Source organism: Halichoerus grypus, chromosome 5 (genome assembly GCF_964656455.1).
Source record: "Halichoerus grypus chromosome 5, mHalGry1.hap1.1, whole genome shotgun sequence".
Taxonomy (NCBI): Eukaryota; Metazoa; Chordata; class Mammalia; order Carnivora; family Phocidae; genus Halichoerus; species Halichoerus grypus.
This window is the reverse complement of record NC_135716.1, coordinates 124,089,860-124,104,664: the sequence shown is the minus strand read 5'-3', so window position 1 is coordinate 124,104,664 and position 14,805 is coordinate 124,089,860. Positions and strand designations below refer to the sequence as shown.

Below are 14,805 nucleotides of genomic sequence, written 5' to 3'. Positions count from 1 at the left end.
AAAAAAAAAAAACCCTACACTTATCTCATAGATGAAAAAAACTTAGATGAAAAAAATTTAATGTAAAGTGACTGTGTAATGGATTTTTAACCCGTAAGTGGTAGAGGAGACAGCTCAGTCTGAAAAAGTAAATATAAGAGCAAAATTTCTCTGAAGTACTATGTAGTTTAATAATTATATCAATCCACTACTCTATTGCATCTAATTGCAATGAGTTTATTGGTATACTTAATAGTTTTTTGTCTTTGGATTATTTCTAGGGACAAATTTCCAGGTATGGTATTTACAGAGATTTTAAAATCATTTTTAATAATTGTTCCCAGGGTCCCCTGGAGGGCTCAGTCAGTTAAGTGTCTGACTCTTGATCTCAGCTCAGGTTTTGATCACAGGGTTGTGAGTTGTTCCCAAATGGTTTTTTAAATTATTTTTATTATTTATTTATTTTTAATGGATAAATGGGTGTTTATTTTATTGTTACCCATTTTGAACTGCCAATTTACATCACATATACTTTTTTGTATATCTCATTGTACTAGTTCTCTAGGGCTGCTAAAACAAATTGTCACAAAGGAGACATCTTAAAACAACAGAAATTTATTCTCACACTTCTGGCAGCTAAACCAAGGTGTGGGTAGGGCCACACTCCTTTCAAAGGCTCTGAGAGATAATCCTAGGAGAGTAGTATAGATCTACACATTTTAGGAATAACTTTTCTGCTTATTTGAGTGTTTCTCATTCTTTTAAAATAAAAATGTAGTGGATTTTATTTTATTTTTATTATTATTTTTTTTTATTTTTAAGTAGGCTCCATACCCAGCATGGAGCCCAACGTAGGGCCTGAACTCCCGATCCTGAGATCAAGACCTGAGCTGAGATCAAGAATTGGATGCTTAACCCACTGAGCCACCCAGGTGCCCAGTGAATTTTAGCTCTTAAAAAAAAGGATGTTTTTCCTCCGTAGCCTGAATGTACTGTTTCCTTTTTCCTTGGGCCTACCTTGTTTCCTGGGATCCATGTTGCTTTTTTTCTGCTCACTTGACATTGAAACAGTGGAAGGGTAGTCAGGCTCACCTGGCTCTGGGTATGAGCTGGCCTTGATCCCCGCGACCTTTCCTCCTGATGCTGCCATATTTATTTTCTTTACTGAAGTATAGTTGATACACAATATTGCATTAGTTTCAGGTGTACAATATAGTGATTCAGCAACTCTAAATGTTATGTTATGCTCACCACAAGTGTAGCTACCATCTGTTACTATACAACACTGTTATAATACCACTGACTGTATTCCCTACGTGGTACCTTTCATCCCTGTGACTTATTCATTCCATGCATATAATATCTTCTTTATCCATTCGTCTATGAATGGACACTTAGGTTGCTTCCATATCTCGGCTATTGTAAATAATGCTGTAATGAATATGTGGGTGCATCTATCTTTTTGAATTACTGTTCTTGTTTCCTTTGAATAAATACCCAGTGGTGGAATCACTGGATTGTGTGGCATTTCTATTTTTAAATATTTGAGGAAGCTCCGTACTATTTTTGACAGTGGCTAACCAATATGCATTCCTACCACAGTGCACAAGGGTTCTCTTTTCTCCACATCCTCACCAACATTTGTTATTTCTTGTCTTTTTGATATTAGCCATTCTGACTGGTGTGAGGTAGTATCTCATTGTGGTTTTGATTTGCATTTCCCTGATGATCAGTGATGTTGAACATTTTATCTTGTGTTGGCATTGTTCCCAAATGTTTGAAAGAATCATTTACACAACTCATTTTATCAAAACCTAGCTAGATTGTTTTATATTATTTAAAATTATAATTGCTTCCTTATTAACTTGAAATTTCAAAGTTGAGATGAATTCTTGCTTTTCAAATTTAGCACTATGATTCTTTTTTTTGTGTGTATGATATTTGAAGAAGTATGAAAATCCTTTATCACCCTTCTCTCTATATGTGGAAAGTCAGATTTGTTTCCATTTGTTAATATGTAATGCACTTCTCGGAAATGTGAAAGATCTAGTCTTTGGGTTCTAAAATCCTTTAATGTGTCAAGTCCTGATAATATTTCTAGCTACCTGAAAATGACTGAATCAGATAAGAATCTGTTTTTTCTTTCCTCCCAGCATTACCCACCAGAACAATTCAGACTTTTCATATATAGTAGTGTCAGTGTTCTTTTGGTAGTGAATATTTAAAAGAGGAATTAATTCTAGGGGCGCCTGGGTGGCTCAGATGGTTAAGCGTCTGCCTTCGGCTCAGGTCATGATCCCGGGGTCCTGGGATCGAGCCCCGCATCGGGCTCCCGGCTCAGTGGGGAGCCTGCTTCTCCCTCTCCCTCTGCCTCTCTCCCTGCACATGCTCTCTCTCTCTCTCTGTATCTCTGTGTCCCAAATGAATAAATTAAAAAAAAAATCTTAAAAAAATAATAAAAAAAATAAAAGAGGAATTAATTCTAGAAAAGGTGATTTTTATTATATTTTTACCCTACTCTAGATGCTGATCATTGCACTGGACTTCAACTTGCATTTTTTTTTTTAAAGCAGGAGTTTTAAGGTGACTTTGGATATTAGCATTTTTCCCCAAGTTGTTTTGGATTTGAATGGTTAACCTTTTGACATTGAGTATTCCTTAGTGGGACTAAAAAATTTGCTTGAATAGCTAGCTGACAAACCTCTGTAACCTGTAAATAGGCTAGACAGATGCTATACATTTCTAAAACCAAAGTATTTTTAAAGGAGAGAGTTTTGAAAAATAGGAAATCCTAGCTGTCAAATGTACAAAGATGAACGTTCCGAAAGAATTGCTGAATCATGAATGTAAAGCTGCTTGGCATATAGAGTAGGTGTTTCCATATCTTTAAAGGTTAACACGTGATCATTAACTTTTCATCATATTCTAAACATATATGTACATTTACTTTTCCTTTACATGTTCTGTTTTTCTTTTAAGCTTACAGATTTAAGGTATTTATAGGGCTCTGTGCAATTCTTTTCACATTTTCTTATTAATCCATCTTTCCATATTAGAAATGGGAACATTTTTGAAAAGATGACATAACAATATAGGAGATAAAAGATGAGTAATATACATTGAAAATTTTTCTCATAAGTATCGTATATATATACATATATATATATAAAAGCAGACATTGAAAGGGTATATAAATGATAGGGCATAAACTTTGTTAACAAAAAAAAATACAAAACTACAACGAATAAACATAAATATCTATCAGAAAAAAAAGGACTAGAAGGAAATACACTAACATTTAGCAGGGATTACCTAAAGTGGTATGATAGGGAGGTTTTCATTTTATACTTTTTTCTTCTTTTTTCCTTCTGTGTTTTCCAAAATCTTCAGCAATGAGTATTGCTATTTATAATTAGGGAAATGTGTTTTTAAAAGAAAAAAATACTTCTCATATCACTGCCCCATAAATAGCATATCCAGATTTTAAAATGATCCAGTCAAGGTCTTATAAGAAACATGAGTATTTACTGTCTGTAACCTGATACTTGTCTTCTATCTTTCCTGCAGCACAAAAATTCTTTAAATAGTGACCCTAGGAATTGGGCGGAGGCGGGGAGTGGGGGAAAAGTGGGATCTCATTCTGTTTTTGCTGAAGTAACTAAAATCAGATATGAAGCTTTCACAAATATTTAGTTTGCCAGAACTATTAACTCTTATATACTACAAAAAACTAGTTAAAACCACTAGCTAAAATAATATTTAAGTCCCTTATTGCTTTTGATGTTAATGATATGTAGCCTTTTACAATGTGAAATTGGCATATTGACTTCTTGGCATTTCTGATTGCTAGATCCCAGGAATTCTAAAAATGACACAAATTATCTGAAAATTTTAATTTAAACAAACCAGATTTTAGTATTGTATATCTTACATTTGGATAACTTGAAATTAAAATTAAAATACCTAAAATAAGTTCAAGGGTACCTTTATTTGTATAATACTTTTAATTTATTTTAACATAGGATGCCTAATGGCTGTAATTATTTTTGTTTTTTCACCTACAATAGAGTAAATAAATATGTAGTTATGACCTGCTATGCTGAAATATTGGTTTTTGAATCCACTCAGCTTCTTAAAAAGGAAATAAAAATGGGAGAGCCAGAAGGAAAATGAATAGTTAATCGTGGAGGAGGAGAAAACCTAGCTCAGTACTTTGACTAGAGGCAGCTGGGGAAGTGACGTCCTGTAGCATTTGCTGTTCTAGAAAGTACAGAGACACGTAGTGAAAATGGGAGGATCTAGAAGGAGGCTGTCTCCTGTGTAGTGTATATTTATCTGTAAGTGAGCCTTTGAGGAAGGAATTAAATACAGAGACGTGGTTTGCTTGCTGCCTTAAGACAGCGAAGCTGAATTGCTGATTTGCTTTAACTTTTAAAATACCCAGCTTGGTTTATTTTTCTTAGAATCGTACTGCTAAGACTGGGGACGCTGTTTTCTTTCACAAAGGGAAATCTAAGTTCATTTCAAGGCATTCGAAATGGGGAAAGACTATTATTGCATTTTGGGAATTGAAAAAGGAGCTTCAGATGAAGATATTAAAAAGGCTTACCGAAAACAAGCCCTCAAATTTCATCCGGACAAGAACAAATCTCCTCAAGCAGAGGAAAAATTTAAAGAGGTCGCAGAAGCTTATGAAGTATTGAGTGATCCTAAAAAGAGAGAAATATATGATCAGTTTGGGGAGGAAGGTAAGTATTCCGTGTATATCTTTTGGTCTCTCCAGCTCTGTCTCACTCTCTCTCTCTCTTTTTCCCCCTGCTCTTTCAGCCTTCTGGTTATCTTTAAATTAAATTCTCAGACATCAAAGTAGAAAGACAAATAATGGATAAAAGTAAGATTTTTATCTTAGATCATCTGAATGAATATTATTACATAGCTGTGAATGAAATGTACTTGTTTGCCTTTTTCTTGATTTTGGCATTTTGTAATATATATATCTTCTGCCATTAGATTTATAACGTTAACATTGTATATTTGAAAAGAAACATCACATTCCCATACCCATTAATGAATTGTGTCAAAAGTCTTATGCAACCTGTTTTGTTTTCTAATGAATTTTCTGCCGGAACCACTAAAGGTCCTTCACTCATTTAAAATGTTAAGATTGGCAGTTCAAATTCTGGGTAGTTTATATTTTATTCACGAAAACAAAACAAGTTTTTTGCCTCTCTGATAGCAATTTAATTTAGATTGAACAAGATAGAATCTTCTCTCTGAGAAGCAGAAGGCCCAGGCATTTAGCTCTGGTTGTTTTTGGCGTTTTGCCTGGAGAGGAAAGAATTTTCCTGATGTCATAAAATACCAGAACAAGTTTTTAGCTTAATTGTAAACAGTAATTGTGTGCCAAGAAAATGAGATCTCAGAAATACAGTTTTTGACCTAAAATGGCCACCTCATTAGAACAGTTATTGATTTACTTACAGGTCACATTATGTCTTCAGAAATTTTACTACCTAGGTATAGAGGAAAGCATGACAACTTCCCTTTGCTCTCCCTGCCATACTTTTGTTTCTTTCATCGTGAGATCAGAAACTAGTTGAGTACAGTAAATGGGGGTTATTAAGATTATCCCTTTATCGTTCTGTATTTTAAATTAAGTTTGTCCCTCATTTCCATATAAATGTGGCTATAAAGTAAGGCTATTTTAAATTGCTAATTAACAGCAACAACAAAAACACTTTAATTCCTACAGATTCTGGGATTTTCAACATTTTGAATCAGGACTAAGTTACTTCATTATTAATTTTTTTCTCCCAAAATATTCTCTTTTAAATCATTGTAGTTACGAAAACCTTTTTTATTTCTTTGCCTCCTTTATCGCATTTAACATAAAGTTTTCCTAATCAGATATATGCTAAAATACAGCGAAGCAGTAACTGCTCATTTTGAGTTAAAAAACTAAATTTATATAAGCAGGGTGATTGTGTAAAGGTTTTTTTTTTTCCTTTCTTTGTTTTGTTTTTCTTTTTGACTTGAGTTGCCAAAAATTGCTATTTCTGCTCTCGGTTTTGGTGTGATGAGGACCTGCTGTGTCAGGTTCTTACAAAGTCAGTATTGAAAAAGGCACGCAATGGCCAGTTCAATTCTGCCTGTTCCTTATGGCCTTACTAATCAAAATACTATGATTAGGTTCATCTCGAAAGCTAAGCAGGATTCTGAGATACTACAAACAATATACTCTTTCTAAAGAAATTATTTGTAATTTTGTAAAGAAATCCACAGACATTCCCCTGTAAAAGCAGATAGCCCTGCTTAAACCACATCTCACTGCTAGCTCAAGTTTGTTTATAACTAAGCCATAGGATTCAGTGTTTTCTAAGGATATTTATCTTCAGAACTTTCAAGTCATCACATGATACATTTTTCTTGGCTTAGCATTACCTCTTAATAGTGTTTTTCTTGAGTGATGTTTCTCTAGGTTGACTTTTACTGATCATTATCAGTGAATGAATTTTTTAAAAATGAAAGCAGTATCATCTGTGTACCCTGAATCTTTTTTTTTTTGTTCTTGATTCAGAGAATTGATATAAGCAATAGAGGTAATAGGGAAGAATAAGTGTTTTAAAGCATTGAAATATATTCAGAAATACTCTCTAGTTATGAGTTACTTGAGAATATAGTTAAATGAAAATTATTCGGCTATTTTTTAGAAATTACTCTTCCTTTACAGAAAAGCATTATGTTTATTTGCTCTTTATTCAGAATAGCTCATTTATACTTTGGAAAAATCCCTTTTAGGTATACTGTTTAAATGGGAAAACATTTTTTCTCTTTGCCATTCATTGGTGAGTTTATGCCTGCAGGCCTGGTTCCATCACCCAATGTGTTTCTCCAGTAGTAACAAAATACTGAATTTTAGGACTGTGGGGCTATTAGTAATTTATGTAATATACTCCTTACCCCCCTCCAGTTATTACACTCTCTTTCAAGGCCTGGGACAATGGGAACAAGAACTATGAACTGAAAAGTGTATGAGTTGAACAAGCTAAATTTATATAGTTAGAAAGTAAGAGAACCAGTGATCCAGTTTATTCATGTTTTGAAAATCTCTAATATCCACAATTTTAAAGGCTTGGTTTAAAAAAATTTGGATAAAAATAGAGATGTTTTAAATTCACCATATTACCCAGCAGTTCCACTCATAGAAATCTATAAAAGAGAAATGAAAACATAGGTTCACAAAAAGACATGTATGTGAATATTCATAGCAGCATTATTTGTAATGGCCCCAAATTGGGAACAATTTAAAAGTACTATCATTAAGTGAATGGATAAACAAAATGTGGCATATATGTACACACACACACACACACACACACACACACACACACACATACATGCTGGAATACTACTTAGCAATTAAAAGGATTGATATAATAAAACATGCTACAACATGGATGAACCTCAAAAACTATGCTAAATAAAAGAAGTCAGATGTCAAAGGCTACATATTCTATGATTCCATTTATATAAAATGCATGGAAAAGGCACATTCGTAGAGAAAGAAAGCAGATCAGTGGGTTGCCTAGTACTAGAAGTGGGAGCAGGGCTTAGCTACAGATAGAAACAAAGAGAACTCATTGGGTTGATGGAAATGATCGATAACTGGATTGTGATGGTGGCTGCACAACTCTACAACTTTATTAAAATCACTGAATTACATATTTGCAATGGGTTAATTTTATAGTGTGTAATAAGCAAAGCTATTTTTAAAAAGAGAGAAATGTTCTCCATAGTTGAATCATTTGAAAACAAAAAAATACAACTATGTAAATTGAAAATTGGATTTTGAACCTGTCTCTCCCAGAAGGTTTTAGGTTTAGTTCTGAATTGTTCAGTGGATGTCAACAGAAGTTTGTATTAAAAGACTGAAAAAAAAAATCTTTTAGTAACACATCCTTACAGTATCCTAGTTCTCTAACAGTTCTTTTTCCTTATGCCTTTTTTTGGTTTATAGTTTACTCAGTAACTTTCTTTAAATACTGAAAGGTAGTATTTATATGATCAAACTTGTGTTTAGTATATTAATCTATACCAGCTTGCTTCTTCAGTTCTTTAGTTTCCATATTTAATCAACTGGATCTCTTTTTATTTACTATGTGTTTTTAAAAATAAGTTGGATTTTTGTGAGTCAAAGCTGCTTAAAGGTTCTCATTATGCTAGTAACTCTGTAAGTCTTGTTATAAATCTAGATTTTTACATATCAGATCTCCTTAAAGTATGAGTTATTAAAGTCCTATAATTTTTTTCTTTTAAATCCTAATTCTTCTCCAGTGCTGCTTCTTTTGACACACTTTCAACTAACTAGTGGAAATCATGGTTATAGATAGTATACCGAACACATATTTGTTTTTGGATTGCAAATTGGTTGGTTGGTTGGTTTTAGATAATAGCAGTCTTGCTACAGCATAGGCAGATGTTGATTCTAGAGCATATTCCTTGATCACGCAAAGTGATGATGGTGTCTAGAAAATATTTTGGAGAGCAGAGGGAATCCAATTGAATATTAAAATTTTCCATAAGCAGTCAAAATGTATGTAATAAAGAGTTGACCATATAGTTGATAACATGCCTGTTACAATTCGAGTGCTAGGCAAAGCAGTACTTGCATAATAATTCATGTTATACTGTTGAGAATTTTGGTAAGATTTTTGCAGTCATTTATATAGTAGCCTTGTCCTTTAGCTAAGCTATGTACTTGACTGTTTAGTGTCAAGGAAAACCTCAAAGCTTCATTGGAGCCTTTTTGTCAGCTTTGATAAATGCCACTTCAGACTGTGTGAATCTTCTCAGGGACTCTGTAATCCTGATTGAGTTACCATTTTTGGCAGAGGAGGGAAGAGATTTTAGGGAAAAGCCAAACCCATAATATAATAACTTAAAATGTTATTCCTTCTTTTCATGAATTTATTATAAGTCCAAACATTTAGATATTGTCTTGTAGAGAGTTAGATTGGGCAAGCTAATTTACTCAATTTATGTTATTAACTCTGTTAAACTATTATGCTCTGTTATATTTGTGGGATGAAAGATGAAACGATTAAAGTAATTTAAGCATTGGTTTAGTCACACTGGTCATGACCTTGAGTTATATACGTAATCCATCATATATAAAAATCTGTCTCTAGCTTTTTTTTTAACATTTGGAGTTATAACTGTACCACTAAAATTTATAAAAAGAAGTATGTCTGAGCTGCATGTTAATATCCTTGTTCTGCTTATACTTGCCATTCTGTTTCTGTAAGGGATATCCTAACTGCTCTTTGGATATATCATTCAATTCATATTTTGACAGTTTTCAGATTATTAGACTTTTCTTGGTCTCTCCAGATTTCTATTCATGGATGAAGGTAAAAATGTAAACATCAGCTGACACTGTTGGATGAAATAAGAATATATGTATACCTTTTAATGGAAGAAGCAAAATAGAATAAAACATGCAGAACTAAGTCTCTTTGAAAGCATGCTGAGTATAATTTTTTTATTATTAAGTCTCATATGTGTATGTGTGATTATACTTTATATTGCTTTTGCTTTTGCCTCTTCTCTATCCTGATACTCAAGACACCTTTTAAAGTTTAAATAGACTTTAAGAACTAGTTCATTCTCTATTCAATAAATATGAGCCCCTATCATTTTCACCCTGTATACATGAGCAATGCAAAAATGAATAAAAGATATTTCCTGCCCTCAAGTTACTGTTTGAACATACTAGAATCTCTTAGTTTAATCCTTTGGATTTATCACAATTTTAAAATTTTTTAAATTTTCTTCCTGCTTGTTTCCTTCATCAGGAATGCCCATAAGGCTCATTCAGAAACTTTGCTACTACTGTAATGATATAAATCCTTGTCAGTATTGATCCCTTAAAAGATCACTATACTAATGTTTTGTGGGTTTTAATAGAAACTTTCTTTGGTATATAATGGAAAATGCTACTTCAAATATGTGATCACTTGTGAGCTACATATTACTTAGTTGAACCTTAAAGAACAGGGTCGGGGCGCCTGGGTGGCTCAGTCGTTAAGCGTCTGCCTTTGGCTCAGGTCATGATCCCAGGGTCCTGGGATCGAGCCCCACATCGGGCTCCCTGCTCCGGGGGAAGCCTGCTTCTCCCTCTCCCACTCCCCCTGCTTGTGTTCCCTCTCTCACTGTCTCTCTCTGTCAAATAAATAAATAAAATCTTTAAAATAAAATAAAGAACAGAGTAAAAAGGTCACTATCTTGGTGTCTGAAGCGAGTTGTCCACAGTAGACAGAAATAACCAGTCCAAAGGACTTACATGTCAAGAGGGTTTACAGCACTTGATTTTAGTCTTTTTTCTACATGCTGTTGAAATAAATGCTATCAGATGGTATGCCTAGATAAACAATTTTGTTAGATAGAATAGGGATAATAATTTGGAGTCTAAAAAAACATTTTTCATAGGGTGTCCTATTATCAGAATTTTTTCCCTTTCTGCCACAGAAAGAGTTCTATTTTAATTAATTCTTAAACAATAAAAGACCTGAAATAAAGCTAGTTAGTATGAATATGGCATTTTATATTATTGATTATGCTCACTGATTATAATGGCACTTAAAGACTTAGGTTATGCATTTTGCATTGATTACCAAAGACCTATTTCAATTGACATCTTTTGAAAACTTATATACTTCAGATTGTTCAACCAGTAGTTTATGAGATAACAGGTTCCCGGTTTTATTTTCTTATTTACCAGTGGAACAGAGATTCAGGAATAAATTGTCACTAAAGATGGGGATTTGGAGGAAGAATTTGAAAGCTAAAAATTTAACTTAGGATGGAATGGTCAAAAGTTAGGTAGCTGTTCTGCATTTAGTGATAATGGCATTTCTGGCCAATATTAATAGATTGTAACCTAAGTTGGCCAAAGTTTATTAGTAATACAATTTTTGCAAGTTTAACTTTCAAGAGTTGCAAGCTTTTTTCTAATCACGTCTATCTGTTCATTTAGGGTTGAAAGGAGGAGCAGGAGGTACTGATGGACAAGGAGGTACCTTCCGGTACACTTTTCATGGCGATCCTCATGCCACATTTGCAGCATTTTTTGGAGGCTCCAACCCCTTTGAAATTTTCTTTGGAAGACGGATGGCTGGTGGTAGAGATTCCGATGAAATGGAAGTAGATGGAGATCCTTTTAGTGCCTTTGGATTCAGCATGAATGGATATCCAAGAGACAGAAATTCTGTGGGGCCATCCCGCATCAAACAAGATCCTCCAGTTATTCACGAACTTAGAGTATCACTTGAAGAAATATATACTGGTTGTACCAAACGGATGAAGATTTCTCGAAAAAGGTTAAATCCTGATGGAAGGAGTTATAGATCTGAGGACAAAATTCTCACCATCGAGATTAAAAAAGGGTGGAAAGAAGGCACCAAAATTACTTTTCCAAGGGAAGGAGATGAAACACCAACTAGTATCCCAGCAGACATTGTTTTTATCATTAAAGATAAAGATCACCCAAAATTTAAAAGGGATGGATCAAATATAATTTACACTGCTAAAATTAGTTTACGAGAGGTAAGTTAGTAGGACCTGGGATTCTGAAACCAAACAGAATTATGCATCCGATCTTAGGGAATTTATGTAAATAATAGCTAATATTTATTAAATGTTTAGTATATGTTATTTTTTTAAATTCTCATAAGAACCCTCCAGAGGTAGTACTACTATTATATCTCTTTTATGGATAAGATTATATTTTCTAAGTTTAGTTACCTGTATTAGCAATTTAAATGCCAACTTTAAGTGCTAACCAGATTATAACTATGAAGCCTAATATTGGCTTAACGGTTTTTATAGGTATGGTTTATGAGATATGCATTGTAATTGAAGTCCATGTATAAGATTTTTTCTAAAATTGTTAATTTGGAGTAATAATTATATAACAAAAAGATTAATTTAAAATAATTTATAAGCATACTGCTTTAATATGAGTCCTTATTTGTTCTATTTTTAGACACTATTTTTTCAAATTGCATTATAATCCTGCAAACATGGCCATGTCAGTTCCCTGCTTAAAATTCTTAAATGATCCCACATAGTATCTACCATAAAGTCCAGACTTTTTAGCTTAAAATGAAGGTCATTTTAAATCTGATTTCTACCCATAAATGTTTATGCATTTCCTAAGTTTGCTCTATTATTATCTTACATACATTTATGTCATCGTCTAAATTCTAATCTATGGAACACTGTTGTTCCTCACTCTGCCTCAAAACCTGCTACTGGTCCAATGTTTAGCTCAAGCATTCTGTACTCTCAGAAGCTAAAAGTGGGGAGGGTAAGCTGGGTGCCCTTTGTCTCACAAAAGACTTCTGCACCTCTGTGCTCACGTTATACTGTATTATTATTACCTGTTTGCTTCTGAGTTCCTTGTGCATTCCCTGAGGTGGGGTCTGTGTTCATGGTCCCTAAGCTCAGCATCTAGCAGGAATGTGTGGCATACAGTAGACACTCAGTGAACATTTGTTGACTAAATCAATAAATGTATATCTTATCCTAACATTTTTCCTTCCAAAGAAGTAGGTAGTTGCTCTTATCCTATTCCTCTCACTCCTAAATTTCTCCCTCTTTTCTTGTCCAGTCCCATCCCTGCATCTTTAACGTTGTAATGGCAACCTCGAACATTCCATTTCATTTCAAGGCAATGTGGAAGACATCCTTTACTTCTCTTTCCTTTTCCTTCCCTTCCCCTTCTCCTTTCCTTCTTTTGTAGTATGTCTGATCATGCATGTCCTAAAGGGATCTTTTAATAGGGAAAAAGTCTTATAATTATTGATATTCTTTTGGAGGTTAAAATTTTACCTTAGTGGTTTCATCCTTCACACCCAGTTTTTGTTGTTGTTGTTGTTGAGTTTTTGAAGTTCTGAAGTTTGTTAATTTTATTTGGTCTATTTCAGGCATTGTGTGGCTGCTCAGTTAATGTGCCAACAATGGATGGAAGAACCATACCTATGTCAATAAATGATATTGTGAAGCCTGGAATGAGGAGAAGAATTATTGGATATGGGCTGCCGTTTCCAAAAAATCCTGACCAGCGTGGCGACCTTCTAATAGAATTTGACGTGTCCTTCCCAGATACTATATCCTCATCATCCAAAGAAGTACTTAGGAAACATCTTCCTGCCTCATAGAATGAAAAACTTTGTTACCCATATTTTGATAAGGCACTGAAAATATAAAAGGACTGGCAGTTTACTGATGTAGATGTGAATTCTGTATAAAGATGTGTAAATTATTTTGAGGATTCATTAAATTGCATGAATAGAGACGGGTCAAATAAATAGGCAAAAGGGATTTTTACAGTTAGAGATGAAGAAACAACCATTCACTGTATTTTATTTTATTTCTCCCAAATCAGAAATTTTTAGTATTTTGCTTACATGTAAAATTTGTTTTTGTGGAGTTAGTAGATATATTTCTAATAAAGTACTAGACTATCCAAGTACTTTATTTCTTTTATCTTTACATTATCAGTATGATAGTTTCTCATTTATAATGGAAATTTAAGTTCTTAACTAACCTACACAGGTGATTTGTATTTCTAGAAAATAAAAACCCAAGTCATTTGGAAATGTGGTTAACTAGATTTAAATCTCCGTCTGAAATGCTGCTATAGGGCTGGGACCCATAAAAGAATATCCTAATGCATATGTTTTGATTTGTAAAGTATGCTATAGCATTTCCTACTAACATGATTGTAATGTTCTTAAGGCAGACCTTTTCATCCTAGAAAGGAAATTAATGGTAATTTATCTCCTGTGGAAATCCCAGTTGCCTGAATTACTGATATTTTAGAAATAGGCTGTTTTTAAAATGCCATATGTAATTTTATGCAAGTTGACTATATATCTTGGACTTAATAAATTATAGGCACATTTTATTGTCCACTAGTTTAAAATAATTTGTTTAATAATAAATGTGTTTTTAGAGGGAATATTGTTACTTAGAATTAATTTTCCAGTTACACAGTCTTCTATAACTTACTCATCATATGCTATATGTATCTTATGCAATTTCCCTAAGAAGAATAAACTACCACTATGGTGTTAAACCAAAATATGGGGAAAATAAACACTAACTGCTGCTTATGAATGATGTTGCTACTACTTGTTATGCATATAAATATTTTACTTTTTCATATGTATAGACTGCATTTCTTAGGTGTTTTAATTTTTTAAATATATTTACGTTTAAAAAATATTTTGTTTTCTTTTTTTTTAACCATAGTAAGAGTGATGTCTTGAAACAAAATTTTTGGTTCAAAAGTAGCTTTCAGGATGATTGATACATGTACAAGGTGAACTGGATCCTATCACCCTTTGTAGCAGAGTACGAGGGTTCTTTTAGTGACTCAGCAAATAAGTTGTAATCACCACATACTTTATAGCCTTACTGCATTGTAATTGACATGCCATAAAACTACCTTTTTAAAAGTATATAGTTCAGTGGTTAGTATATTCACAGAGTTATGTAACCACCAAGTCTAGAACATTTTCTTTTTTTTTTTAAAGATTTTATTTATTTATTTGAGAGAGAGAATGAGAGAGAGAGAGCATGAGAGGGGGGAGGGTCAGAGGGAGAAGCAGACTCCCTGCCGAGCAGGGAGCCCGATGCGGGACTCGATCCTGGGACTCCAGGATCATGACCTCAGGATCATGACCTGAGCCGAAGGCAGTTGCTTAACCAACTGAGCCACCCAGGCGCCCTAGAACATTTTCATCACCTGAAAAAGAAACT

The 14,805-nt window shown here is 33.6% G+C and overlaps 1 protein-coding gene across 3 annotated transcripts in view; it reads left to right on the top strand.

The window, feature by feature from the left end:
- DNAJB4 (DnaJ heat shock protein family (Hsp40) member B4) overlaps positions 1-14,208 on the top strand; it is a 46,784-nt gene extending 32,576 nt beyond the window's left edge. The window contains exons 2-4 of one of the 3 annotated variants that reach the window (XM_078072858.1): positions 4,443-4,727; positions 11,015-11,583; positions 12,966-14,208. In XM_078072858.1, coding sequence (XP_077928984.1) covers positions 4,517-4,727; positions 11,015-11,583; positions 12,966-13,199 — 1,014 coding nt within the window. In that variant the 5' untranslated portion in view covers positions 4,443-4,516 and the 3' untranslated portion in view covers positions 13,200-14,208. Of the gene's footprint in view, positions 1-4,122; positions 4,728-11,014; positions 11,584-12,965 lie in introns of those variants that run through there. The other 2 variants (XM_036113407.2, XM_036113408.2) reach the window with 2 other exon arrangements.
- Positions 14,209-14,805: the final 597 nt, after the last annotated feature.